At 39.3% G+C, this 25,974-nt stretch overlaps 2 protein-coding genes across 2 annotated transcripts; one reads left to right on the top strand and one right to left on the bottom strand.

Moving 5' to 3' along the window:
- Positions 1-199: 199 nt before the first annotated feature.
- Positions 200-9,472, bottom strand: LOC124149201 (carbohydrate sulfotransferase 11-like). Its single transcript, XM_046520635.2, has 3 exons — positions 9,355-9,472; positions 4,936-4,967; positions 200-1,621 (listed from the first exon to the last, which is right to left on the bottom strand). Exons 1-3 carry the CDS (start codon positions 9,452-9,454, stop codon positions 260-262), a joined length of 1,494 nt encoding a protein of 497 aa, XP_046376591.2. The 5' UTR covers positions 9,455-9,472; the 3' UTR covers positions 200-259.
- Positions 9,473-15,122: 5,650 nt separating this feature from the next.
- On the top strand, positions 15,123-22,949 carry LOC124149227 (FK506-binding protein 2-like). Its single transcript, XM_046520675.1, has 4 exons — positions 15,123-15,431; positions 19,944-20,089; positions 20,508-20,638; positions 21,723-22,949. The coding sequence occupies exons 1-4, from the start codon at positions 15,241-15,243 to the stop codon at positions 21,885-21,887; spliced, it is 633 nt and encodes a 210-aa protein (XP_046376631.1). The 5' UTR covers positions 15,123-15,240; the 3' UTR covers positions 21,888-22,949.
- Positions 22,950-25,974: the final 3,025 nt, after the last annotated feature.

The following is a 25,974-nucleotide window of genomic DNA, read 5'->3' as shown; positions in this document are numbered from 1 at the left end:
TCTGGGTTTTTCTACGCCTATGCCATTACATACAGTTAAGACACTGGTGTCGTGTGCAGAAAGGGAATGCCTCTGTGACGTATTCGGGTCACGTGTTACTTTAGGTTTTTAAGACTATGAGTGTAGCCCAATGACTTGCTTTAAAATGATGCTGATGCTGATGCTGAGGGGTCGAAAATTAACACACAAAAATGCCATTGAACCATATTTATTTCTAAAGACCATAAAGGATTAAAACAGAGAAAAGTTGGTATTTAAATCACTGTCTGTTACCAAATATCTCATCTGGTCGAGGGTTGTAGTTGAACAAAATAAAATCACGAGTATACTTCATCCTCACTGCGTGCAAAGCTCGTGATGGTAGTGTTTTGTACGCTTCGATCATGAACCGCTTCCTCTGTTTCCGCCACACCTCGGGTGTGTTCGGTCGACTGCGGTACTGATCGAGAACAATTTTGGTAAACTCGGCTGTTGTTGTGGTCCGGAAAAGAGGTGGTGGTTTCACGTTGGCGGGAAGGTAGCCGTTAATCTGGAAAGCTTTCCAAAGGCGCAGAAACAGTCCCACTTTAGATATACATTTCCCAATGTAAGGCTTAACGGCTACAAGCTCAATGTTATAGTTAATCAAAGTGGTGAGCTCTTCTTGCACGTGTGCATCATGGTCATACCCATCCATCATCCAGGACAGATTGGCTCTGTGAAGAATGTAGCTCGAATCTGATGCAAAAGATTCCACTCTACCAACCGCAGAAGGCTGGAATGAACAGGGGTCACACGCCTGATGCATGGCGTCCCAATGTGGCTCCTGGGTTTCCAAAGAGAGGCTAACGAACTCCGGAAACGTGACGTCACTTACACATCGTGATGCGCGAGATGGGTACCTTCTGCTTCGAATTTCAGCCTGAAAATTGCTCCAAAAATCAGGCAAATAGAATTTGTCCACATAAGCCGACCACAGCCTAGCGTACGGTTCACGTACAAACATAAAACTGTTGAATCTTTTTGAAAGTTTTCTATACACGCTGAAGGGCATGAAGGTGTTGGGGTTGGAGTAGGCTGAGCTGTGGGTCTCTATTCTGCGGATGTGTGACGGAGAAGTGACGTTCCTGCCCGCATAGTCCCCGTTCAGAAACCGGATCACTCTCTTCCAGAATGTGCAGCCGCACTTGGGGATGTAACAATACGCCAGCTTCGATGCCATATTTGTCATGATGTCACGGACGGCGTTGTCCGGAGTCCCAAATACGGATAACCTTTGACATTCCTTTTCAACGAGGCTGGTTCTGAAAGCTAAGTCATTTCCAATAGCTGTCAGATTTCTTTCGCGATTTTTTGTAATAATAGGAGACAGTGATTCCGGTGTCGTCTTGTTGTGTCCTTTGTTCAAGTATCGGTCAGAAGCGTCTTCGGTTTGTTTAATGGTGGTGTGGTCAAACAATGAAGGATCCTTGACCTTGACATTGACATTGACCTCTAAGCTCTGAAATCTCATCATTTTCTGAGTAAAGAGGCTCATACGTTCTGTCGTCATCCGCATCGTGAACTGTTGACCTTCGTCATGCTTTGGAACTGAAAACATCTGTTTCATTGTCTCCCAGATCTGGAACCTTTCCACGTGTCCCTGAAAGAATAGATTTGAATTCAGAGCACATTGCTTAAATATGTGTTTTCATATATATATATATATACTACCCATCAAAAGTTTAGACTCACCGGTGTAAATGTAGCCACTCACTATACTCAACTGTTTCAAACCAGATAATGCCAAATATTCTAAACTTTTTACAGGTACTGTTAGCACATGAACTGTTGTGGCGTAAAACCAAATCTGTATCGGTGAAAAGATTAGAGTTTTTCGTTCATTAATTGATAAAACTGTGAAATGTCGCACATTTTTAAACAAAATTCGCACCAAATCGCAGGTGTTCACATGCACGATAATGCACGTGTTTTAGCAGCAATTTGACGCGGGATACTCGTGCAATTCATCTTTATAAGGATTGCAGTTGGCTCTTCTGAGTTAGTGGAGAAATTCTTCTTTGATGCAAGCATGGGTAGAGGGAGAAGTCTCCGTATTGAGCAACGACATCAAGCCTTGGCACTGCTACAAGATGGCAGATCACAACGGTTTGTTGCCAGACGTCTTGGCGTATCCCAATAGGCAGTTTCCAACCTCTGGGTACGCTTTCAACAGACCAACTCCGTCCAGGATCGACCCAGGTCGGGTAGGTCAAGGGTAACATCACAGCAAGATGACCGATGCGTCTTTTTGCTGTTTCTCAGGGGCAGACACATTACAGCCACAGCAGCCAATAATGCTTTCCAACAAGCTACAGGACGACGTGTATCTGTATCAACAATACGCCGCCGATTACGTCACTACGGACTGCGGGCACGTCGTCTAGCTGTAAGACCCCCTCTTACACCACGCCACCGTCAGAACAGACTGAATTGGGGAAATGGACATTTACGCTGGGGTCCCCGCAGATGGGCAAGGGTACTCTTCTCCGACGAATCAAGGTTCAATCTGCATTTCAACGATGGTCGGATCCCAGTCTACAGACGTCAGGGAGAGCGGTACGCTGACGTTGCTGTTGTGGAGCATGATCGATTTGGAGGTGGATCCGTTATCGTCTGGGGAGGTATCACCCTGACTGGAAGAACTGATTTACTGGTACAGGATGGAAATCTGACTGGCCAGAGATACAGGGACGAGATCATCATTCCTATTGTGCTTCCATTCTTAAGGGCCATGCCAGGTCACGCGGTTTTCAAAGATGATAATGCCAGGCCTCACAGAGCTCGCATCGTGTCAGCTTGTTTACAACAAAATGGGGTGAATCGAATGGATTAGCGAGCATTATCGCCCGATATGAACCCCACTGAGCATGTTTGGGATCTGCTGGGACGGCGTGCCAGAGTTCCTCCCCCTGCTAACCTTCGCCAACTTCGCAATGCATTGTTTGAGGAGTGGCAAACATTCCCCAGCGGCAGATTGAACTGTTCTTTCGTGGTATGCAACGTCGATACAATGTCTGTGTTAGAGCCAGGGGTGGTCATACCCGTTATTAAATTTTGCAATTTCACTTTTGTATGGTACTAGCCAATACGGCATTCTGGTTCACTAATCATCAATGCACACGTCCTTGTGAACAAGGATATGAAGACCTAAATGAATGATTTTGTTATTTTTTATCGGTAGCTTTCACAAATACGATTTTCTTACGAGATATAGTGAGTGGTTTCAGTGAGTCTAAACTTTTGATGGGTAGTATATATATATATATATATATATATATATATATATATATATATATATATATATATATATATATTTCAGCGCCGCACAATGATGCTAAACTAGAAAGTATACAACCATGTTTTATGGTGGCTAAATATGATTGCTGTTGTTGTTGTAGGTTGTTTGTTGTTTAACACTGCACGCAGCAATATTCCAGCTCCATGTCGGCGGTATCTATAAATAATCAAGTCTGGACCAGATAATCCAGTGAATGATATCATGAGCATCGATCCACGCAATTGAGATACGATGACATGCTTCAACCAAGTCAGCAATCCTAACCACCCGATCCCGTTAGTCGCCTCTTACAAGCATAGAATCCTTTTCGGACAAGCATAGGTTGCTGAAGACCCTATCTCCACGGGTCGGCTATATATGAAACGTACAAGAAATGGTAATTCGATGATGATGTATTTGATACGGGTATCATGGTTTGTTTTGGGTCTTACGTTTGCAGTGTTTCGGCGACTGGTTTCTGCCTAGTAACGTTTTCATAGCTTTTGTAATTGTTTGGCCAAATCCATATTTTCAAGGGTATGCTTTCCTTTTTCCCGGCAGTTTATATCTCGGAGGACTGTAAATATGATCATGGCTGGACCAGACAAACCAGTGACTTTTGAATAAAATATTAGATAACGTCTGGTCCCACTTGCACAAAACGATCTTAGCGCTAAGACTATTGTAAGCCTATGTTAAAGTATGGGAGTTAGGATCATCTTAGCGCTAAGATCGCTTTGTGCAAGTGGGCCCAGGTCATTATGACACACAAACAACCAAGTCATCGAGCCTGAGCATCCGATTCATTTCATCGACTCTTAAAACGAGTATAGGTTTCTGTGGACCTGATGCATTTTCACCCGGAATCTCCACTGGATGAATTTTCATGCAGACAATGTGTAAATAGTTAGTACATATAACTTATGAGAGAACCATGATTCATTAATCTGGGATTTGTCTCGTCCGGATAAACGGGGTTTCACTGTATTGAACCTGAGTTCCGTCAAACTTGCCCCGATGTTCTGGGTCTGGTTCCTGATATCATTACAATCTGATGTTTTACGACAGCTCTCTGCATGAAGATCTGAAGACACCTCCATGCAAGGTCCCCCGGGGGAACTTTCTAATCAGCCAATCAGCATATCTGATGGCTTTATGTCGAAAATGAATATAATCGATGAGTTCCGAATGCAAAAACATAAAACAGCGCTTTTATGTTAGTGAGTATATTGTATACGCCCTGTCGTTTCTGAACGCCATGTCATCTACATCTAAAGGGTGTACTATCAATGGTATATTTGTGGTCGGTTTTCCAACTCGAGCTGGTGAAAAAATGAAGCCGGATCGTTTTAGAAAGCTGACCTCTGATTGGCTCAAGAACCCACGCATACTTCTTTTGGATTGGGTCGTCCAAAAAAGACGTGAGTTCATATGGATGTTTCCTCAGATCTTGACGCAGAGTTGTATCGTATCGGAGTAAAAGATCTGATATTAATTTAATCATAAAGTCGTAGGTTCCCTGTAACTGATGTTTACCAGTGATGTATTTATTAAATAATAGCTGTAATACCGCTGACTGCCTTTTAAAACAGCATTCACCCAGCACCCCAGTGCTGTTTTTAATGTCGGATACTCACGCCATAGTGGGAAGATGCAGCTCCATGTGTTTCTGAAAATATAGAAACAATTATCGTCACAGCAACATTTGTTCACTCACTGCACACATTAAAATAAGGCATTGGCTCTAAAGGGAATCACCAATTGCCTGTCTTATCTAGCGAGTCCGAAGACATGCTAAAACTTGCATGGAGGTACATTTACTCTCCCTTCATCGCCCTGTCAAGCTCTCAAACGCTAAACCTTGTTAACACATACTGACATTTGTTAGAAACATTGGTTCTAGTGTGTGTGTGTGTGTGTGTGTGTGTGTGTGTGTGTGTGTGTGTGTCTTTAACGACGCACTCACCAATATTCCCGCTATTTGGCGACGGTTTGTTTATATTCGAGTCTGGGCCAGACAATCCAGTGATTAATATCGATCTTCGCAATTGGGATCGATGGACATGCATCAACCAAGTCAGCGAGCCTGACCACCCGATCCCGTTAGTCGCCTCTTACGACAAGCATAGTCGCCTTCTACGGCAAGTATGGGCTGCTGAAGACCTATTCTACCCCGGATCTTCACGGGTCCGTCACGCCATAGACCAGGACTCAATTCCCTACAGGCGTTCAACGTGTGAAACCCATGTCCTCCGCCGTGATATTCCTGCAATACTGCAAAAAGTGAAACCTATACTCCAGCTATATGACGGCCGTCTGTAAATATTCGAGTCTGGACTAAATAATCCATTGATTGATATCATGAGCATTGATCTACGCAAATGGGATACGTTGACATGTATCAACGAAGACAGCGAGCCTGACCACCCGATCCCGTTAGTCGTCTCGTACGACAAGCATAGTCGCCTCTTACTGCAAAGCATGGGTTGTTGAAAACAAATTCTAATTTGGATTTTTCGTATCTAGACGTTCTGAGTAAACAACTGAGGCTCAGGGTGATGGGCTATAGTTTTAATGTGTATTGACGACAATTATATATATTATTATTAAAGCAATTTATGTCGCAGTAGACCTACAGAAAAGTGAGGTCTCTGATCTTCGATATCGATGGGATTCGGTGTACGAGCTGACAAGAGGATCGGATGGTTACAATGTCCAACTTGGCTGAGGACGGCGAAGTGAATCTTTGCTCATACTGTCAACCCCAAGATTGCCTGATCCTGACTCGATTGTTAAAAGCTGAAATATTGGTGACTGAGACGTAAACGATCATACACTTACCATCGTCCCAAAGCATGGGGGTTAAAGGACTATAAAAGTCCAGTTTCCACCTTGCCGAACTGGGCTGGACTAAAAAAGGCAATGCATAGTCCAATCACAATGAAGAACTAGACATCCGGTTCGTAAACATGGATTTCAACGTACAGATTTCGGTCGACTGCGGGATGTACAAAACATGTGTGTCGTCAACTGGGCGTCGACAGATATTTGCAAAATCCTTTCATGTTTTTAATCAAGGTGCTCCTGTGATATGAGGTCAAACTCGTTTTATTACAATAAAAATCTTGACTATCGATCAGATCGACTTGACTGGGTGCAGCTATTTTATTTGATGCAAATGCAAGTGATATGAGAGGTGGAATCTGATTGGTCAATAGGAAGGAGAAAGAAGGTACATAATTCGTAATAGCCACTGGTCGCGCTACAATCGAGCCACGAAATTGCAGCCCAGTTCGGCTAGGGTGGAAACTGGACTTCTATAGTCAGTTAAAGCCCTTGTCTAGGGAAGATGTACACCAGAGACCATATAATAAATCTATTATATGGTCTCTGTGTACACTTACTGATACTGGGAATCAACGCCATACCTTCGCGATTATCTTATAATCTTAATATAGGTTCCCAGCAACATATGCTTGTCCTTAAAGGACTAAATAAATCGGGTGGTCAGACTCGGTAACTTGGTTGATCACGTGTCATCGATTCCCAATTGGATCGATGATCATGACGTCAGTCACTGGATTGTCTGGACCAGACTCGATTATTCACAGACCGCAGCATTCAGCAATATTCCAGCTATATGACGGTGGTCTGTAAATAATCGAGTCTGGACCAGACAAGCCAGTGATTGATATCATGAACATCGATTCACACAATTGGGATACAATAACATTCATCAACCAAGTCACCGAGTCTGACCACCCGATTCCGTAGGTATATCATTAATATCATAAAACCCTCGGACGTGCTCTATCCTACACATAAATACCTTAAACATAAAGAATACCTGATCGTAGAAGCTGCTTCTCGTGCGAACAACATCTACACGACTTGTGAGACATTGGACACAAATCAGTCAGTCTTTAATAATGAACGCGTAGTAAGTATGTTCTGAACGTGCTACTACAACTGCTACTACAAACTCATTAAAATCAGATCTAAGTTATCCCATTATGGGTCACGTCAGAACGACCTTTCAGACTACGCTTGAAAAATATGTTTACACAGTTCTCGATTAAAATTTTGAAAACTGACCATACGAACATTCCGGAATGGCTTATATATGGTTGAGATTGTATAGCAGTGCTTCCCACATACTGTGCAACGCCTCCTCCGTTCAAATGTTTATCCCATGGAAGCGAGAGACAGACAATAAGTTTGACAGAATCAGTCGTACGGGCCGTAACTGTCGTTCGGAATACCCCGTGTTAACGTTTTCGAGGTAGCATAATCAGAAAACACATTGCAGCTGTCACGTTAATGATCTGGTAAGCGACGCTATGATTGGTCGGATGAAAGGTCGTTTCTGACGTGACCCGTAATGAGATGTTCTCAGATCTTTGTTCAGCGATAGCGAGAACTGTGATCTGATTTTAATTAGATTGACTACTACTACTGGCAGATGCCTTGTTTTCTAGTACAACATGTAGTGACTGTGGTTACACACACCATGTTCATTAATGTAGGTACAACATTAAGTGAACTTAATTAACGTAATGATGTAACCAATAGTACATCGGACTTCGTTAGTCCGGAGTCCTGACAATAAATATTTCCACACCACACAGGGGCATGCTTAAAGAACTACAATATATTTGCCCCGGTCACTGGATCAGTGTGCAAGTATACCACCCGAGCTGCCTGTACTATAACGTTACCCTCTAATCCTACCGGGTACCCATTCACTGCTGGGGGAACAAAGCATTTTCGAACAAAGTCACTTGCCTAAAGAGACACCACATGTGCTACATGTGCTTCAGTATGGGGCACGGTCGAATCCCTAGAAACTCTCAGGAGTCAAGCTGGAGTCAAGTCACCCATTTAACTATTCTCCGCGACCAACGTTGCTTTACTTCACCTGATTTGTGGCCTCATTCGTCACCACTCGCCTCTTTCCGTAACCAACAATATTCGGCTTGTCCCGGAATAACACGAGTTGGTCACGATTGTTGTGGCCTGTGATCTGTACCGCGTACCACCACTAAGCTACGAACGTCTACACATACCTGATGCATTGAATGGGTCACTACTACATTGCAATGAATGCTTAATCCGGAAACTTGATAATCCGGACGATTTCACTTTGAACAACACCGTCCGGATTAAAGAGATTTCACTGTATATATTACAAATCTAGCTCGACTAACACACAGGTGGTAATCACTGAGTATTGTAATTGTTAAACTTGTTAAGAAGACACATATATTACACTACTTTTCTCCAACTAATACACATGAAACTGCTATTATTAAATAATATATATGTAACTTTTCATGATAGCTTTAATTCTATGGACCGCATCCGTGGTCTAGTGGTAGAGCGTCCGCTCGGAGAGCGGAAGGTCCGGGGTTCGATTCCCGGCCGCGTCATACCAAAAGACGTTAAAAGATGGTACTTGTTGTTATCCTGTCTGGCGCTCGGCATAAAAGGGGCTTAAACTGGTCGGCTCGGAGTCAGTATACTGTGTCTGAGTGGGGTATTCATGTTAAACTGCGGCATGGTACACGTACATGCACGTCGCTATATAAGTGCAATAATCTTGGACGCGACGTTACACCTCACCTATTACTGTTGACTCATATTTAAGAATTGAGACCGTCTCCGTCGTGTAGTGGATTGAGCGGAAGGTCGCTTGTTTCACACACACACACACACACACACACACACACACACACACACACACACGTGCATGCACGTCGCTATATAAGTGCAATAATCTTGGACGCGACGTTAAACCCAATTTCACATTACCTTTAGTTCTATGCTTTGTAGAGTGTACAGTTATACGTTGCTCTTCCCAATAAAGAGAAACACAAAGTTGTCATCAAAGCAATGCGTGTGACACACACACTTAAGGCAATATGCAGATATAGTTACAACGTTTATCAAAAATATTTTCATTAATTAACATAAAGCACAAATCTAGAATGATTACAACTGTCTGAAATGTAGACTGTGTTGACATACTTGATGAATATACAAAGTGGAATACTTACCAAAGTTTCTTCGAATTAGAAGCACAAATGCGAGGGTAATTACAATAATTAAAACTAGAGAATTTGTTGAGGAAAAACGAATTCTGCGTGGCAAACGCATGGCGGTGTTGGTCGCTTCCGGCCTATGTTTTGAGGGCTAACACTGAATAAACTGTCCTTGTTTGATTTGGGTTCACACCTTGGAGCCTGCCCCGGATAGCCCCAGCCATTTCTCTATAGTCTGTTTCAGACACCACAGAACGACCTTAATCAAAATTCGGAAATATGAATAATTTAGTCGATGGAAGAAACAATGGCTGTTATTTTAAGATTTAAAAATCTGGTGCAAAATATCAAAAAAAGATATTACATACATTTCTGAGAGTCAACGTCAACACGTGATTGATAGAAACGTCTGTAAAATATTCACCTAAGTACGCTTGGTGCTTTCTTGTGTTGTTGATCCTGGTGCTCGTATTGCTGATAATGTTTACAAATTCTTGAACTGAGAGTTGTTTAACGCCGCATTCAGCAGTATGCCAGCTATATGACGGCGGTCTCTTAATAGACGAGTCATGATCAGACAAACGAGTGATTGAGGTCATGAGCATCTATTCACGCAATTTGGAAACTATCATATGTCATCAAACATGTCATAGAGCTTTACCACCCCTTTAGCTTTAGTCGCATTTAGCTTTAGTCGCCTCTTACGACATACATAGGTTGCCGGGAACTATATATCTATATATTTTATGTGAGGTAGCGTGGAGTTAAAATACGGCTTTGACGCCTCTCTGTTGTTTCAACTGTAGATCATGTCTAACGATTTAACAATTTTATTGACCTACCGTTGTGCGATGCAAACTTTAAGCTCATCTACGAATGTACTGGTTACAACGGTCAAATCACACAAACTGCAAATGTATAACGAATATACCGGCTAGTTCAAATGCAGCAGGGGCCACGGGTTGCACAGTCGTCTAAGGCGCCGCGATTCGTTGTGCAGAGTTGCGTCCCTTGGGCACGCCAGAAACCTATGATTGTGGGTTTGAATCCCGGTTCGCCCCAGTGGGCGGATACAGGGGGGGGGGGGGGGGGGGGGGGGGGGGGTGCGCATCCCCCTTTTTATTTCGAAAAAAATCTTTATTTCTGTATAAATTACCACCAAAGACAATAAATAGATCCTAACTGTGCACCATCACACCCCCCCCCCCCCCCCCCCCCCCCCATTGTTGATATAAATACTGTAGAATCAATAATGCAACTTTGGTGATCTCGTTTGACGTTTGAAGCCAGTAATGGTTGTTGTGTTTCTTCTTCACCTGACAGCCATTATTATAACCAAGGCTGTATTTTATGCGTTTCATTTTGGGTACCGACCTTAGTTCCTTTTGATTAACGCTGGTTAGCTAAGGTTGAATCTAATCAACCCTGGTTGCCAGAAATGTGGTAAATTTGGTTTAACCAGGTCAGTCAAATTTTACAAATCGAACCCACGTGCCCGTGAAGATCCGGGTCAGAACCGGTCATCAACAGCCAATGCCTGTCGACAGAGGCGACTAGTGAGTGAGTGAGTGAGTATGGTTTTACGCCGCTTTTAGCAATATTCCAGCAATATCGGCGGGGGACACCAGGAATGGGCTTGACACATTGTACCCACGTAGGGAATCGAAACCGGGTCTTCGGTGTGACGAGCGAATGCTTTAACCACTAGGCTACCCAACCGCCCAAAGAGGCGAATAACGGGATCGGATGGTCAGGCTGGCTGACTTGGTTGATGCATGTCATCGTAAGCCAATTACATAGATCGATGTTCATGATGTCAATCAATGGACTGTCTGGTCCAGACTCGATTATTTACAGACCGCCGTCATACAGCTGGAATATTGCTGAGTGCGGCGTTAAACAACAAACAAACACGTCACTCTGGGCTAACTCCCCAATCAAGCTGACACGTCATCATGTAACTGAAATGCTGTTCAAAGCGGAATCGAACCTGTCATGCTGTCACTCACCTAAACACTGAAAGAACGAGTTTTCTATCTGAAATTGTTATCAGTTTGTGGCAACCCACGTCCGCCGGGTCAATTGCCGCGCCAACTTCGCCCACACAGGAAGATAGAGAGTCATGTAGATTTCGTCTGACCTGGAAACGCTAACCTCATTCAAGCAATGTCATTATTTTTTTGTGTGTTTCAACAAGCTAAGAGTTAAACCTTGGATCAGAGAAAGAAAAATACTCCCCCTGTGGCCAATCGTTCCATTTTGCTAAACTCCGGTTGTAAAGGCGTATAATCAGAACTGGGCTAAGGAATTAACTTTTTTACGTTTTGTTTCATTTTTCGACCTGAAATAAACGGATGATGTAAAACAGTTAACATTTTACGCATTAAACTTCCCACGACAGGACCAGACAAACCAGCGGTTGAGAGCATGTCGAGGTTTGTTTGTTTGTTTGTTAACGCCGCACTCAGCAATACTTCGGCTATATGATGGTTGTCTTTAAATAATGGAGTCTGGACCAGACAATTCAGTGATTGACATCATGAGTATCGATCTACGCAATTGGGATACGATGACATGCATCAACCAAGTCACCGGGCCTGACCACCCGATCTCGGTCGCCTCTTACGGCAAGCATGGGTTGCTGATGACCTATTCCTACCCGGATCTTCAAGGGACGCAAGTTGTGGTACGGTCATATACAACAAAACCGGGTCACACATACACTGCAACCAGGAAATCACTGTTTAATCGGCACGTAGTCTCCATGGAGTAAACGGGGTTTTTTTTCTTTGAATATAAAGTAAAGACTTGAAAAGTGGATTTGACCAAAAGATTACAAACGTTATCAAAACGTTACTAGGCTGAAAACAGTCGCCAAAACACTGCAAACGTTAGCTCCAAAACACAACTATGATACCCGAAACAAATACATCTTCAACGAATATCTATTTCTTGTCTGTTTCATTTGTAGCCACCATCAAACATATTTGTATACTTTCCTTTGCTTGGCAGTTTACTAAACGTGATTTTCTAGCTGTCTTCATCATTGATTCCTCGTCTGTCCATGGGGACACGTCCCCTCTCACTGTGTGACCAGACGAGACATAGTCTACATGGCACCATACCTGCACGCGGCGGAAACTGAGAATCGGGTGGCCAAAATGGCTGTTAAGAATGGTTTATACAAGGATTGGGCATCCTGGAAGCCCAGTTTGCACCTGTGACCTAACTATGTCCTTTTTGTTTGTTTGATGTTTAACGCCGCACACAGCAATATTCCAGCTATATGACGGCGGTCTGTATCAGAGTCTGGACCAGACAACCCAGTGATTGACATCATGAGCATCGATACACGCCATTGGGATACGATGACATGCATCAACCAAGTCAGCGAGCCTGACCACCCGATCCCGTTAGTCGCCTCTGGCGACAAGTATAGTCGCCTCACTCGGTAACTGTGTCCTTGTGCAGACGTCGCACGACGACTATGATTGTAACATACCCCGTGCAGCCCGTGGCTCTTCCTGCTTGTCTGCAAAACTGTCCCATGACAGATGCGTTGAGTCAGCCCACCCCCTGGGGCCACGCGCTTCACGAGCAATGACGTAATGATATAGAGACCGTTCGTGAAGCTGTCAAACGAGGACAAAGACGAGACTGCATGTGATAAGTGTCTTCTTCGTTCACTTAATACTTAATACTTTACAATGGGATGTCAAACGTAATCAGTCATCGATCCGTCAGTGATCTGTTCTATGGGTCACAATAACCCGGAGTTCGTTTTTACCCCCAACAGAATCGTCCTCGGTGTTCGACAATGTTTAGAAGCTTAGTAACATATGGCTTACATTTTAAGAACATTAGCGTGGAAATACATAATATATGTTTTTTGTTTATTTTGGAGAATTACAAATAAACATATCCGCATACTGTGATTGAAAGTCTGGAAAAGAGTGTCCATGTCTAAAGATGTGCCTTCTCTGTCTCTGTGTGTGTCTGTGTATGAGTATGTGTTTAGATACGTCTGTAGCTACGTCGATCTTTTCTGTTCCTTTTGGTGTAAGCATATGTTGTGCTGCGTATATGTATACAGTTCTATCTTTGTGTTCCGCCGGAGAGCGGTAGGTTGGTTTTGTGTGGGTCAAGCATCTATGATTGTGGCTTCTGTTTCTGTCTTCGACTAAGGCGCCGCGATTTGCTGTGCAGAGTCGCGTCCCTTGGGCACGCCAGATACCTATGATTGTGGGTTCGAATCCCGGTTCGACCCGATTATGTTTCTAGGTTTGTCAGCACCATACCCGTGCTCGTGGGTTTCACCGAAGTGGTAAACGTCTGAGACCTGCATCACTTCGGGCTTTCCTCCCACATTAAGCTGACACGCTGTGATATAACTGGAATACTGTTAAAAGCGGCGTTAAACCCAACTCACTCACTCACTCACTCTGTTTCTGTCTGTGTCTGCATTTTATCTGTGTTGTGTGAGTTATACATCTGTACCTGAGTGTGTCGCCTATCTTCATCTGTGTGATGTGAGTTATGCATCTTTGTTTGCCCCCTCTTTCTGCGATAAACCGGATTGCTGGAATATTAATGTTATTGTAGCTAGCATGAAGATATTATTCCCAGTCAATAAACAATGGCTCACGGCGATTACACGTCGTTTTGTCACACTGCATCGTTGGACAAAAACGGATGCCTTCCACAGACAGTACACCTGTAGTACAAATGTCATTCAGACAGTCAGCGTTTAGAACAACCAGCTGTCGCCACGCTGCGCTTCGTTATCATTTCACGCATCTATTTCAGCAAGCTTGTGTGTATTTGAAATAGACACGTTTGCCTGCATACCAATCGAGTAATAATATCAGAATTGTTATACCTGTAAAAGTTAAGTATTGCTGTACTGATATTGCATAAGATATTGCGTTATACCTTTGGTTTAGTCATTTGTAAGTGATGGTAAATAAATATAGCATGGATAAATAGTGCTATTTCGAGTCTGTTATTAATGTAACGGCAATCTTCCGTAATAAAATCTGAATGTGCCATTTGCTGAAATTATATGTTTTAGCATTTGGCTGTAATTTAATACGTTGATAGTGTTTCATATATAGTTAGTTTCATATGAAAAAAAGCTTACGTCCGTTTGATTAAATGCCAACCGTATATGAGTACATTTTACCTATATCTTGAATAGTAATAGTAATGATAATAATAATAAATTTGTTTATCGTTGTTGTTATTATTATTATTATTATTATTATTATTATTATTATTATTATTATCTGCTTATCAATTTATTATTCATCATTTCATTAAGTTGTATTTCACGTATTTAAACATTTTACGTATATGCCAAATATAATTTTTAACCTTAATAAAATAAAGCACCATTCTTTTAACAGCAATTGATTGTAAGCTATAAGATATCAATACATTTTATTTTTTTAAATTAAAAGCGCTAAAGGGTGAATATTGACTCATAAACACATATTCATGATAAGGTTGGAATCGTACAATAGACTGCTTTTAGCAGGCATTTCGATTATGTTTAATGATACCCAATAAATTTTATTACTCCACTTTGACAACAATATAATTATACATAATAAACGTCTTATATCTTAACCTTACCCGAGGTCATGACACGTCAATTGGGGTTAATTACTTTACCGGTATAAGGTAGCGTGTGGTCTTGTTTACTTGAGCTGCCACATGGCTTGTTTCTATAAATAGCTTCAGCAGTAGCCAATCACATTGTGTTTCGTTGCTTACTGGGAACTTCCGGTTTGCTTGAGCAGACGCACTCACACGCCACGTTGAAACTTCCAAATTTACGCGAGTGCTGGGGTGGTATTTATCTCGTCCTGTGCCGATCAGTCGTCAGTATTTGCTCCAAAGATGTCACCTGCTTCGTATCTCACCCCGGCGCTTCTTGCTCTTGTCCATGTTTTAGTATGCTTCGCTGATGAACTCAAAGTTGATACCACTTTTAAACCGGATGAATGCGAAAGACTGTCGAAGAAATATGACCGACTCAAAATGCACTACACTGGAACTTTAGCTTCGGACGGTTCAAAGTTTGATTCAAGGTGAGATTGTAGCATATGGTAGTCGTTGACACAAGTGAAAAACGTGTTTTAGCTGTATATGTGTTGCAAACTTGTTAAGATATGTGCATTTTAGAATTCGATTTCATATTCAGAATACTGAAATGTTTGATAAAGGGGCGTGGGTTATGAGTTATTCAAGTGCTCGGGGTGATAACTTGTCCTGTGGAGGCGCATGCAGGTCAGTCATGAGGTCAAATATGGTGTCGACTTGCCGGTAATTTTCTCATGTAGGCTTCTCCGATTAAGAGAATGGGTCGTTTATTTAAATGACATGTTTCATCAAATATGTGCACACAGGTAGACCAAATCTATGTAACGGAACAATCAAATCACTGCAACAGCTGGTACTTCAATAAATATTGAAACAGAATAACATTCAGATTAGTTATGTTTGATTTTCTATACATAATATCATTTTGTAGGCACATTATTCCAGCTGTATTCATTATTTATATATTACTCTTGATATTGTGTTGAATTAGCAGCTGATTATAAGGTAATCATGGATCATACCCTGTAAGATGTGACATTGCAAAAACAATATGTCTACCATACTTTATGGAAAAACTCCTGTGACATTTGAATACAGCTAGTTATGCAGCTGAAAGGTGTGTTTAAAATCAGGTACATCATATATTGTCTTTGAAGATTTAATAAATATATATCTTTCATGTTGTTTCTGGCGTTTAGCAGCCAGAAAGGAGTGGGGGAGACGCAGGGTTCACAACTGAATTATTTGCTTTCACAACGGATGGGATAACTTTATTTTGTCTTGATTCATACATCCTTCAATAAACCATACCAGACAGTATTTCCTGCCAAGAGTAAATGGCTTATTTACTTGGAAAATATTTTTCATTGACTTATGATGGGGGATTGATCCAGCTAACTTTTGCTGGATATTGGATGGGAGAATTGCTTTTTCCTTAACTCCAAATAGAGAAATTATCTGTCTCAAAAATGTTTAGAAATATTTGTGTATGGAGGATAATGTTGTCTTTGGAAATAATGAGATTGTGTCCACCTTTCAATGATCAATCATGGTGGGTTTATTCTTCTTTTTGTGTAAAAGGTTTTGATTTGAAATTTGAAGAATCTTATTCCTTGAATTAAAATACTTGATTTGTTGCAAAGGGTTGATGAATGTGTTTGTAAGTATTTACAGATCAAAGGAATGATTGAACATGTTAGATAAATATTTATTTCATATCAAAATTATTTTTTCTCCAAAAATGTTCATATCGATTATGGACACTTATGTAAATTCATTTTTTTAACTAAATCTCTGCTTATCACAGTGTGACACATTTCAGAAATAGTAAAACATTCTTTTATCATGTTTATGCTCGAGTAGATTTCTGGATTTAATTCTGCCCTGAAGCATACCGCAGAGTGACACTAGCCTGACAATACAGCATTCTTGCAGCACACATTGTTTGTAGGGGAGTTAACAGAGAAACTGAGTAAACACCCGCTAAGGTCACCAATGTCAGCATTGACATCCAGAATAGTCTTTGCCAGTGCCTGCTTTGACAAGACAAATGTAGTGATGGGAATTAATGCCACTGATCAATATCACAGTGGAGATTTGAAGGCAAGCTAGGTCCCCAATACCATAGCTTTTAGTAAGACCTGATTGGCGAGGATCAGGTGGTTATAATTTGAACTTTGGCTGATTGTGTGTCAGTGTATCCCAGCAGCATGTATTGTTGCTCATACTATCAAACACTGCCGTTAGTCAGATAGGATTATTAACAGGCCACTGTAATACAGCTGAATGTTGCTGGCTGGTGTTATAAACACTTACTGATCAATACGAAATAAAACATTCTAACCTCAAATCCTGTCACAAACTAGATGTAATTAACCTGTTATTGTTTAACTTGACAAACTTCTGACACAAACTGCTGATATTTGTTTAAACCCTGATAATTTACTCAATTAAGACCACATTCTTAAGTTTCTCTGTATTATTATCAAGTGTGGCTATGAGTCTTAGCCCCATCATGACCATATGGTTCAGTTTTTAATTATTTTGGTCATTAGCAAAAATAATAATTAAAATGTTAAAACAGTTCGTTTCTTCTGACTGCCATCAAGATTGATTCAATTTCTTTTGCATGTTAAAAGGATATTCTTATAAATAGCAGCAGCTGTCTTGATATTGTTCAATTATGTCCGTAACGATAAATGATAATTTCTTAGCAACACATCTGTCACTGGTACAATATGATGATAAATCAGACTATTTCAGGAAATATTTGGCATTCTGGGCTAGAATCAGAGGAAATGTGTCATCATATTCACCTCCTGTGAATTCTCTGGCTGAAATAGAAACAATCAGACTTGCCCAGACAATTCTATCTCAGGAACTGATGAATGCTGTGAACGTGACGATTTGCAGGGGTTTATTTTAGACACAGCCCAAGGGTATTGTTGCCTTGATGTTTCAAGCATGTCAAGATTAGGGGCCCTCAGCAATATTTAACAAATAGCAAAGATGGAAATTAATCCGAAAATGTACTGGACCAAAATGTGTTTTGTATACACTTAACTCATATGGTAAACTTGGTATGCCACTGTTCTGTGATGTAGAAATTGGCATGAATATAATTTGTGAATGAAAGGTGTTTAATCTAGAGAAAATATATATATTTTAAATTGAAGTAGACTAGACTCCCAACTTAAAGCAATCTAGTGGTATGCTTCCAAGCTCTTGTCTGAATAATGATAGCATATAGGAAAACTACCAAACCTAACAAGTTTCATTCCCCTAAAGCATGTATTTAACATAGGAAGATAGATTTGGGTTAGTCTGTCTCCCAGATCCTAGAGAATAAATAAGAAACTTAATCCAAATCAAGTCTAGAATGATTTTGCAAGTCTAGATTACCTCAGCATTGTTCTGGGCTCCATTTGGTTTTTATTTTTTATTTTGGAGATATTTATTTTTGAATAAGATAACTTTATTTAGAGGACTACGGTAAATGTTAATATATATTTTTGGTGAGTGCCAAATATTTTCCTTGTGTTAGAAATTTTCAGGGGCTATGTGAATCTCAGTATGTTAATCTAGGGAACCCAAATGTTTTATTTTTAACATAATGATTGTCATGGCCGTGCACTTGTAGTAGTGGCCTGCATTTATCTGAAGTATGTCAATATCATTTTGGGTTAAGATGATTATATGGTTGAGGGAGTCACATCATGATATACATAACAGTGACATATTCGACATGAAACAATCATATATACCACAAGTAGCATATATATCTGGACAGTGCTCATTTGTCAGTTAATTCATGCCCTTTCTGAACTGACAGCTACAGAGTTAACATACTGGTTCAAAGGGCAGATGAGTGTCAAGCTAAGTTTATGGCATTTTGTCAGAACATTCATATTTGTTGTCCTGAATCTGTCAGCTCTCCATGAAATAAATCAGGTCTCACTGTTTCCCTGTCTATCAGTGCAGGGAAACAACTCATTTTAAGGGCATTTGTCTCCTACTCATTCGTACACAGATGCATCGAGGTTGAGTTACCTGTATTTGTCAAATCCCTACCAGCGACCCCTATATGCCTGATTTTAACATAATAGGGTTCACACAAGGATCCCTTGAGGTTTAGTATTCCGCACATTGATCAATATTCAAGTTGGAACTGACTACAATTTACAACTTTACAACAGTTCCTCTTGAATCAGGGACCGAATTAAGGAACTTGATTTAACTTGCACCAGCTGCATATTGACATGAAATCCCAGATCCACTAGGCAAAACCATGTTGCACCTTGTCTCTAATTTTTTAAAGATGAAACATAGAAAGGTCTGCTGCCAGTGTCACATAAATTAATAACATATTGCTTTAAAACATAATAGAAACATGAACCCCAAGAAAGCGTGACAAATTACATGCAACAATTGAATGTGTTTAAAGATCGTTGTTGTGTGGAAAAGTAAGAGTAAGAGACACAAATTGTGAATTCTTTTTACATGGACTTGGTGCATGTTGACATTAATATTAGGTTGCATTTTTCAATAATAGATTGCACTGGTGCATGTTTTATATACCGAATTCGAGCCCCTGAAGGCAAAGGATTATGTTACCCATTTCAGCACTTTCTTCTAAACTGATTCATTATTCTTAGTGTAACAAAAACATATGTTACTCATCAGGTGTGGACAGGTATTAAATGTTCAGACAATTTTTCATGATATTCTTGTGAAAAATATTTGGTATCTGCATTACAAGTATAGAATTTGATATCAAGGTACAGATTAGAAGTGGCTGTGATTCTTAACATGAGGTGAGAGTCCTTCACCTGGGTTGAAGCCCAATGTTGGTGTCCCCTTTGTGATGGGCTTCTCTATTGGTTAAAGTGGATTTCCTGTTCATTCTAACAAGGAATTAAGCTAAATACTCAAGCATTCAGTTTGTATGTCTCTTGCATTTATTCTTGTTATTATATCTGTATATTCTCTCTCTGTTTCAGCCATGACCGCAGTGAGCCTTTCGAGTTCCAGATCGGTGTGGGTCAGGTGATCAAGGGCTGGGATGAGGGTCTAGTGGACATGTGTGTAGGGGAGAAGAGGACACTCACAATCCCATCCGATCTTGGATATGGTGAAACAGGCTCAGGTGAGAAACACATCCCAAACTGTGCTTGAATTTGCCGGAGTGTTGAGTCATTGACCAATGAAAGAAACAGATGATCATATCCCCGTTTCTGAATACCTGTCCATGGAGTTTCAGTTTGTGACCTGGCTGATTGGGGGTCATCGTGACCTGGCTGATTGGGGGTCATCGGGACCTGGTTGATTGGGGGGTCATCGTGACCTGGTGGCTTTGATCATGGCTCATTCAATCTACCACTGGTTTGCCAGTCACATCCCCACCACAATTATTCACAGGCAATATTCACTCACTAACTTTTACCATCAATGTAATATTTTTGGACTGAAAGATGAAGAGTTCATAACTTTTTTACATTGTTTTCGTCAGTTATGAAAAACACAAAACTCTGATTTTTGTCTCATTTAATGTTTTCAATCTTTAGGTGATAAGATTCCTCCCGGAGCAACCCTGAAGTTTGATGTTGAGATGGTTGATATTCAAGATGGCCAGGCCCCTCCTAATGTCTTCAAGCAGATTGATATCGATGGTGACAACAAGCTGACACAGGATGAGGTATGTTAAGGCTGCTTCAAGGATCAGATAGAATAGAGGCAGTGTAAGAACTGTCAAATCAAACTTGGAATTCACAACCCCAGTGTAACACAATCAATTCATCATAAACACCTTAATGACTGGTAAATTATTATGGTATTAATCATAAGAACACAAACTTGGTGTTAGAAGTGTCCAAGCTTTTCAAAGTACTGGATCTATTTTGTTTGCTATAAATCTGACATTGACAAGATACTTATGCCCAGCACCAATACATGTACAAGATGAATAAAGTGAGGATCTGATGTTTCTGACCTGACTTTGTGTCATTAACACTCATTATCAGGGGTTGATTTAGCTGCTAGCCCATTGGCTTGTCACCAATTAATTTTACGAAGGGTTTGGGGGCGATCGGGTAGTCTTTTGGTTCAAGTGTTCACTCGTCATGCAGAAGACCCGGGTTCGATTCCCTACATGGGTACAATGTGTGAAGCCCATTTCTGGTTTCCCCCGCCGTGATATTGCTGGAATATTGCTAAAAACGGCGTAAAACCATACTCACTCACTCACTACAAAGGGTTTGCTGAAATGTAAAGTAGATGGCCCTTCTGGCTAGTCAAAATTTCACCCCTTCTTCGTGTATTTTTAATTTTTTTAATTGGATCATCTCGGTAGAAAGACATCCCCCGCCTATATGTTGATGTTTCCAACGACTTTTTTTTCTCTCATAAATCGCCATGAAAAGAGGCAAGTGGAAGCCAAGATTTAATCTCAGAGTGCAGGAAAAAACGCTTTAGGGGTTAGGGGTTCTCAAATTTAGTTGTAGGCGAGTTAGTTTGGAGAAGGGCCAGTAACTTTTAAAAGGAGCAAACCCTGCTGGCTACGTATATATTTGTTGTTAAATCTACCCCGAATGATGTCATAATTACAGGTTTGCCAAAGTCACATTCACTTAAGCGCAAACCTGCTGAATTTGTGCTGTAATATTGACTCAGACAACAGACCCAGTCCATCGCATGCTAAAAAAAAGTCTCTTGGTTGAAATATCATTTAAAAAGTAGTAGGATTATTGGGACATGACTTATTTGACTTCTTCCTCTCTCAGGTGTCTAGCTTTATCAAGGACCAGATGAAGGATTCTGGAGCACCGTCAGAAGATGACGTGGCTCACAACAACATGGTCACCGAAATTTTCAGTCATGAAGACAAGGACAAAGATGGATATATTTCTCATGATGAATTTAGCGGACCCAAACATGACGAGTTATAAGCTTTTAGTGCCTTAGGACAGTTTTAATCAATCTTAAATTGTCTCAGTTTGTTGAAATCAGGTTCTTACTGTCAGCTTTGTTTCAAACAGGACAACTGTTGTGTTGAAGATGTTATGTGGTATTAGGTGTCTCTTAGTCATGTAAAAATGAGAGATAGAAATTTTACTAATGTCAATGTCACTGAATGATAAATAGTTCATTTATCTAGTTTGGATATTTCATTTTGAAATGGAAATTATCAGAAAGAGCAACATTTTTCTTTTCTTAAACTTTCATTTATTTGCAAATTTCATTGCTTTATCATATTTGTCATACAAAAGCAAAAGCTTTGACTATTTTTGTAAATATGTCATAAACCATATTTTAGTTCTCAATTTGTCATCAGTTCTATTTAAGACTCCAACAAGAAGTCTCGTTTGTTAAGAATACTCAAGACCAAATATTTTTAAAGAATACAAATCAAAACAGGCAACACTGTATATAACATCACTTCATTGAACGATCACTCACCTTAAGCAACTGTCATCATGTCACTGTTACAGTTGGAGAATGGCAACCAGAGTATTTTCATTTCATCTAGTCAGTTCTTTAACATTCTTAAATACTTTTCAAATACACCACCTACTTTCTTTCAGCTTTTGATAGGATCAGTGATTCAGAGGTCAGTATGTAATAGGTCCATGCTATTTGCCCTGTTTGGTGATCATGTTTACAAAATTGGTAATGTTTCTTAATACAGACATTCCATTCAGTGTTTGTATACATATTTATCAAAATTGCTTTCTGTGTAATTGATTTGTGAAAATCTCAATCAATGATGAGAAATAGCTGTGCAATAGATATCAAAACTTGAGTTTGATGCAGAAAAGCAAATTGCTCATTGTAACGAGATCGATGTGTGCCTGTTTCCGTCTACATATCAAAGGCCAGGAGATTCATTTGGCTATCTGTTGTGTATGCAACATGGTTGTGTTTGAAATTATTTATTTTATGTCTTCCAATCTTTGTCAAAATACATGTATTTGTAAGTTATGTATCCGACAATAAAATGCTACAAATTATTATCCTCTTTGTTATTGAGATATTATTTGGATATTATTCTGAGAAATTCATCAGTACAAATGTTTTATTGAATGTTTTGTACTATGGATTGTGTTGGATTTATCCTATCCCACTTTGAACAATATTTCACAGTATGTGGGCACGATGTAGGAAAACTGAAGTAAGACATTTACCTCTTTGGTGAAACTATCTAGCACAGGTATGGTGCTCACAAACCAAGGATCATAATTGGGGCGATTCTCAGAATCAAACCCACAATCATAGGAATTTGTCACCCCTAAGGCGACAATTTTTTTATTTCTTGGTTTACGGATGCGCCGCTCTTTCAAAGTCCAAATGTTAAAAAAAAATAAAAATGAAAATTACCCTTTTTTTTATTACCGCCGATCTTTTCGACAAAAAGTTCAAACAAAAGAAAGATTTCATTCCCTCGTCGAGCGTAAAGCAAAGGGAAGTCACTTAGATATTTCTTGCTGGGATCCTTCTCTAATACCATCAAAGCTTGTCAACGCAAAGCGCAGTGGTGACCAGTTTAACTAATTCAACACTGTTGGCCGTTCAAAGCCACAAGTCACACCGTATGGCAAGCCGTTTTCACATTTATTATGGAATTACAGATATCTTCAATTGTTTTAAAGATATCGGTATTTTATTTAAAGATATCAATAATGTTTTTAAGATATCAAAAAATAATTAAAGATATCTTAAATTCTTTTCTGATATCCATAATACAATTACTGATATCTTAAAATGTTACGGTGATATCAACAAATTAGTTTGTGATATCTCTAAATGTATTTTAAGATATCATTAAACAATTACCATCCTACAATACATAAATATATTAGAAATAAATTCAAGATATCTTAAATTCAATTCAAGATATCTTGAAATAAGTTATACATATCCACAAATGCATTACAGATATCTTTAATTCAATTAGAGATATCTTTAATTCAATTAGAGATATCTTTAATTCAATTCAAGATATCATGAATTCTGACCGTTACTGATATCAAACATCCAATTAAAGATATCATTAATACTTTTGATGATATCTTTATATCAATTATTAATATCAGTTATCTAATTTAAGTAACATTATTAATGTAACATCTTTAATGGCAATAATTGAAGATATCAATAATTAATTATTGATATCTGTATTTAGTTTCAAGATATCAGGAATTGAATTAATGACATCATAACAGAACATGACATTTTGATGTCTTTAAATCATATTTTGATATCAATAATCGAATTTAAGATATCAGCAATTCTTTTCAAGATATCTTCAATTCCATTCAAGATATCTTCAATTCATTTCAAGATATCGTTAAAACAATTGAAGATATCTTAAATTTTATTGCAGATATCTACAATTATCTGCATTTAAGATATCTTCAATTCCATGCCAGATATCTTCAATTCCATTCAAGATATCTTCAATTCATTTCAAGATATCTTTAAAACAATTGAAGATATCTGTAATTCCGTAATAAATGTGAAAACGGCTTGCCATACGGTAGACCGTCCAAGCCACGTCAAAATAGTTTATAATTATATTAACCTACTTGTCATATCATTCATTTATTAAATCTATCACATTTCACAATGTCTGAAATACGTATTCCATTTGATTTTATCATTTTTTTATCTATAGATTAAAAATATATTCACTTGACACTATTTCCCGCAATGTTATTGAAAATAAAATTCTCGGACACACTTCGACAACGGGTCCTCATCGAACATGTCAAATAGCAAAATAAAGACGTTTCACGCGCTGAAACGTATTTATTTACAAAGTAATAAAATCATCAAAAATATATCTATAAAAGTTGCCAAACTGACATCTTAGTTATTATTTCCAACTTTTCATGCGATCGCATATCGTAAGTCAAATGACATCTCGGCTTTCGTCGCCTCGATTTCTCGGCTGGGACACGATGTCTTAATGCCAAAATATATGCATAAGAAATCTTTGTCACAGCTCGAAACCTAGCTCTATGCATCCATAAAGTTCCATATTTTTAATATAGATCGCGATTTCATGCTAAAACGTTCAGAATAACATGATTTAACCCAAACCTTTCGCCAAAATCTGAAAATTATCGTTGCTGTAATTTGATTAGCTGCCTTAGGTCACGTGCTTAAATTTGACCAATCACGGACCTTGTAGCAGATTTTGTCGGTGAAACAATATAAGTTTTTTTAATGTATACTGACATGGCAGGACGTATGTGTTATTCATACGAAGCTTTGAAAACCGAGGTATTTCCTCAAGTTAGTGAGCGGACAGCCACTTTCATCGGGAAATGGGTGATGACAGATATTATTTGTAATTCTTTTTAAAATAATGTTCCAACAACGTAAACAAATGAAAATTAAAAAGAAATAGGTAAGTGGATTTTATGAATTCTTATATTTGCCGAAAAAATCGTTAGATTTGCGCTTAATTTGGACGTTATGAATGTTTTAGCTTACATTATTATTTATTTAAAACGAACTTTATGTAGTTGTTCATGAATTATTTAAATAATGAAATACACATAACTTTCATATTTATAAACAATAGGATTAATTAGACCTTTCAAATAGTGTATGGCCAAACATGTAGTAGCAAAGATGTTAATTTCAGCAGATAATTCTTGATAAATGTTGGTTTCATCTATCACACAACAGTCTCTGGGAACTTGGTGTCACAGCAGTAATCTTCTGGTTGGCTGGTGTTGAAAGAGTTAAACGTTGCCCATGCTGCCAAAATAGCAGCGTCTTTCATGCATTTCCACCCATGACATGAATATTGTTATGTTGCCATCCTTGCACAAGCTGAGTGCCAGGGATATAATAAAATGTTCTTGAAAAATTGAGTTATTTTACTTTTATTACGCCAGGATATTTTTTTTCATACCTACCTAACTTTTTAGGACAAAATTCAGGTAAAAAAAATGTGAGAGGCTTTTTTTTTTTTTTTTTTTAATTGGCCTGCCTCACTTTTGAAATGAGTTTGAAATCCGTAAA

Source organism: Haliotis rufescens, unplaced genomic scaffold (assembly GCF_023055435.1).
Source record: "Haliotis rufescens isolate VD_foot unplaced genomic scaffold, xgHalRufe1.0.p SCAF_4, whole genome shotgun sequence".
Taxonomy (NCBI): Eukaryota; Metazoa; Mollusca; class Gastropoda; order Lepetellida; family Haliotidae; genus Haliotis; species Haliotis rufescens.
This window is presented reverse-complemented; position numbering and strand designations above follow the sequence as displayed.

What these genes read in the sequence shown, in the direction of transcription:
- LOC124149201 (XM_046520635.2), bottom strand. Translation starts at nt 9,454, where the DNA reads ATGCGTTTGCCACGCAGAATTCGTTTTTCCTCAACAAATTCTCTAGTT. An exon ending in TCTAATTCGAAGAAACTTTG is followed by an intron (nt 4,968 to 9,354) that starts GTAAGTATTCCA and finishes CTATATTTTCAG; the next exon opens with AAACACATGGAGCTGCATCT. An exon ending in CTGCATCTTCCCACTATGGC is followed by an intron (nt 1,622 to 4,935) that starts GTGAGTATCCGA and finishes CTATTCTTTCAG; the next exon opens with GGACACGTGGAAAGGTTCCA.
- LOC124149227 (XM_046520675.1), top strand. Translation starts at nt 15,241, where the DNA reads ATGTCACCTGCTTCGTATCTCACCCCGGCGCTTCTTGCTCTTGTCCAT. An exon ending in ATATGGTGAAACAGGCTCAG is followed by an intron (nt 20,090 to 20,507) that starts GTGAGAAACACA and finishes TTCAATCTTTAG; the next exon opens with GTGATAAGATTCCTCCCGGA. An exon ending in ACAAGCTGACACAGGATGAG is followed by an intron (nt 20,639 to 21,722) that starts GTATGTTAAGGC and finishes TTCCTCTCTCAG; the next exon opens with GTGTCTAGCTTTATCAAGGA.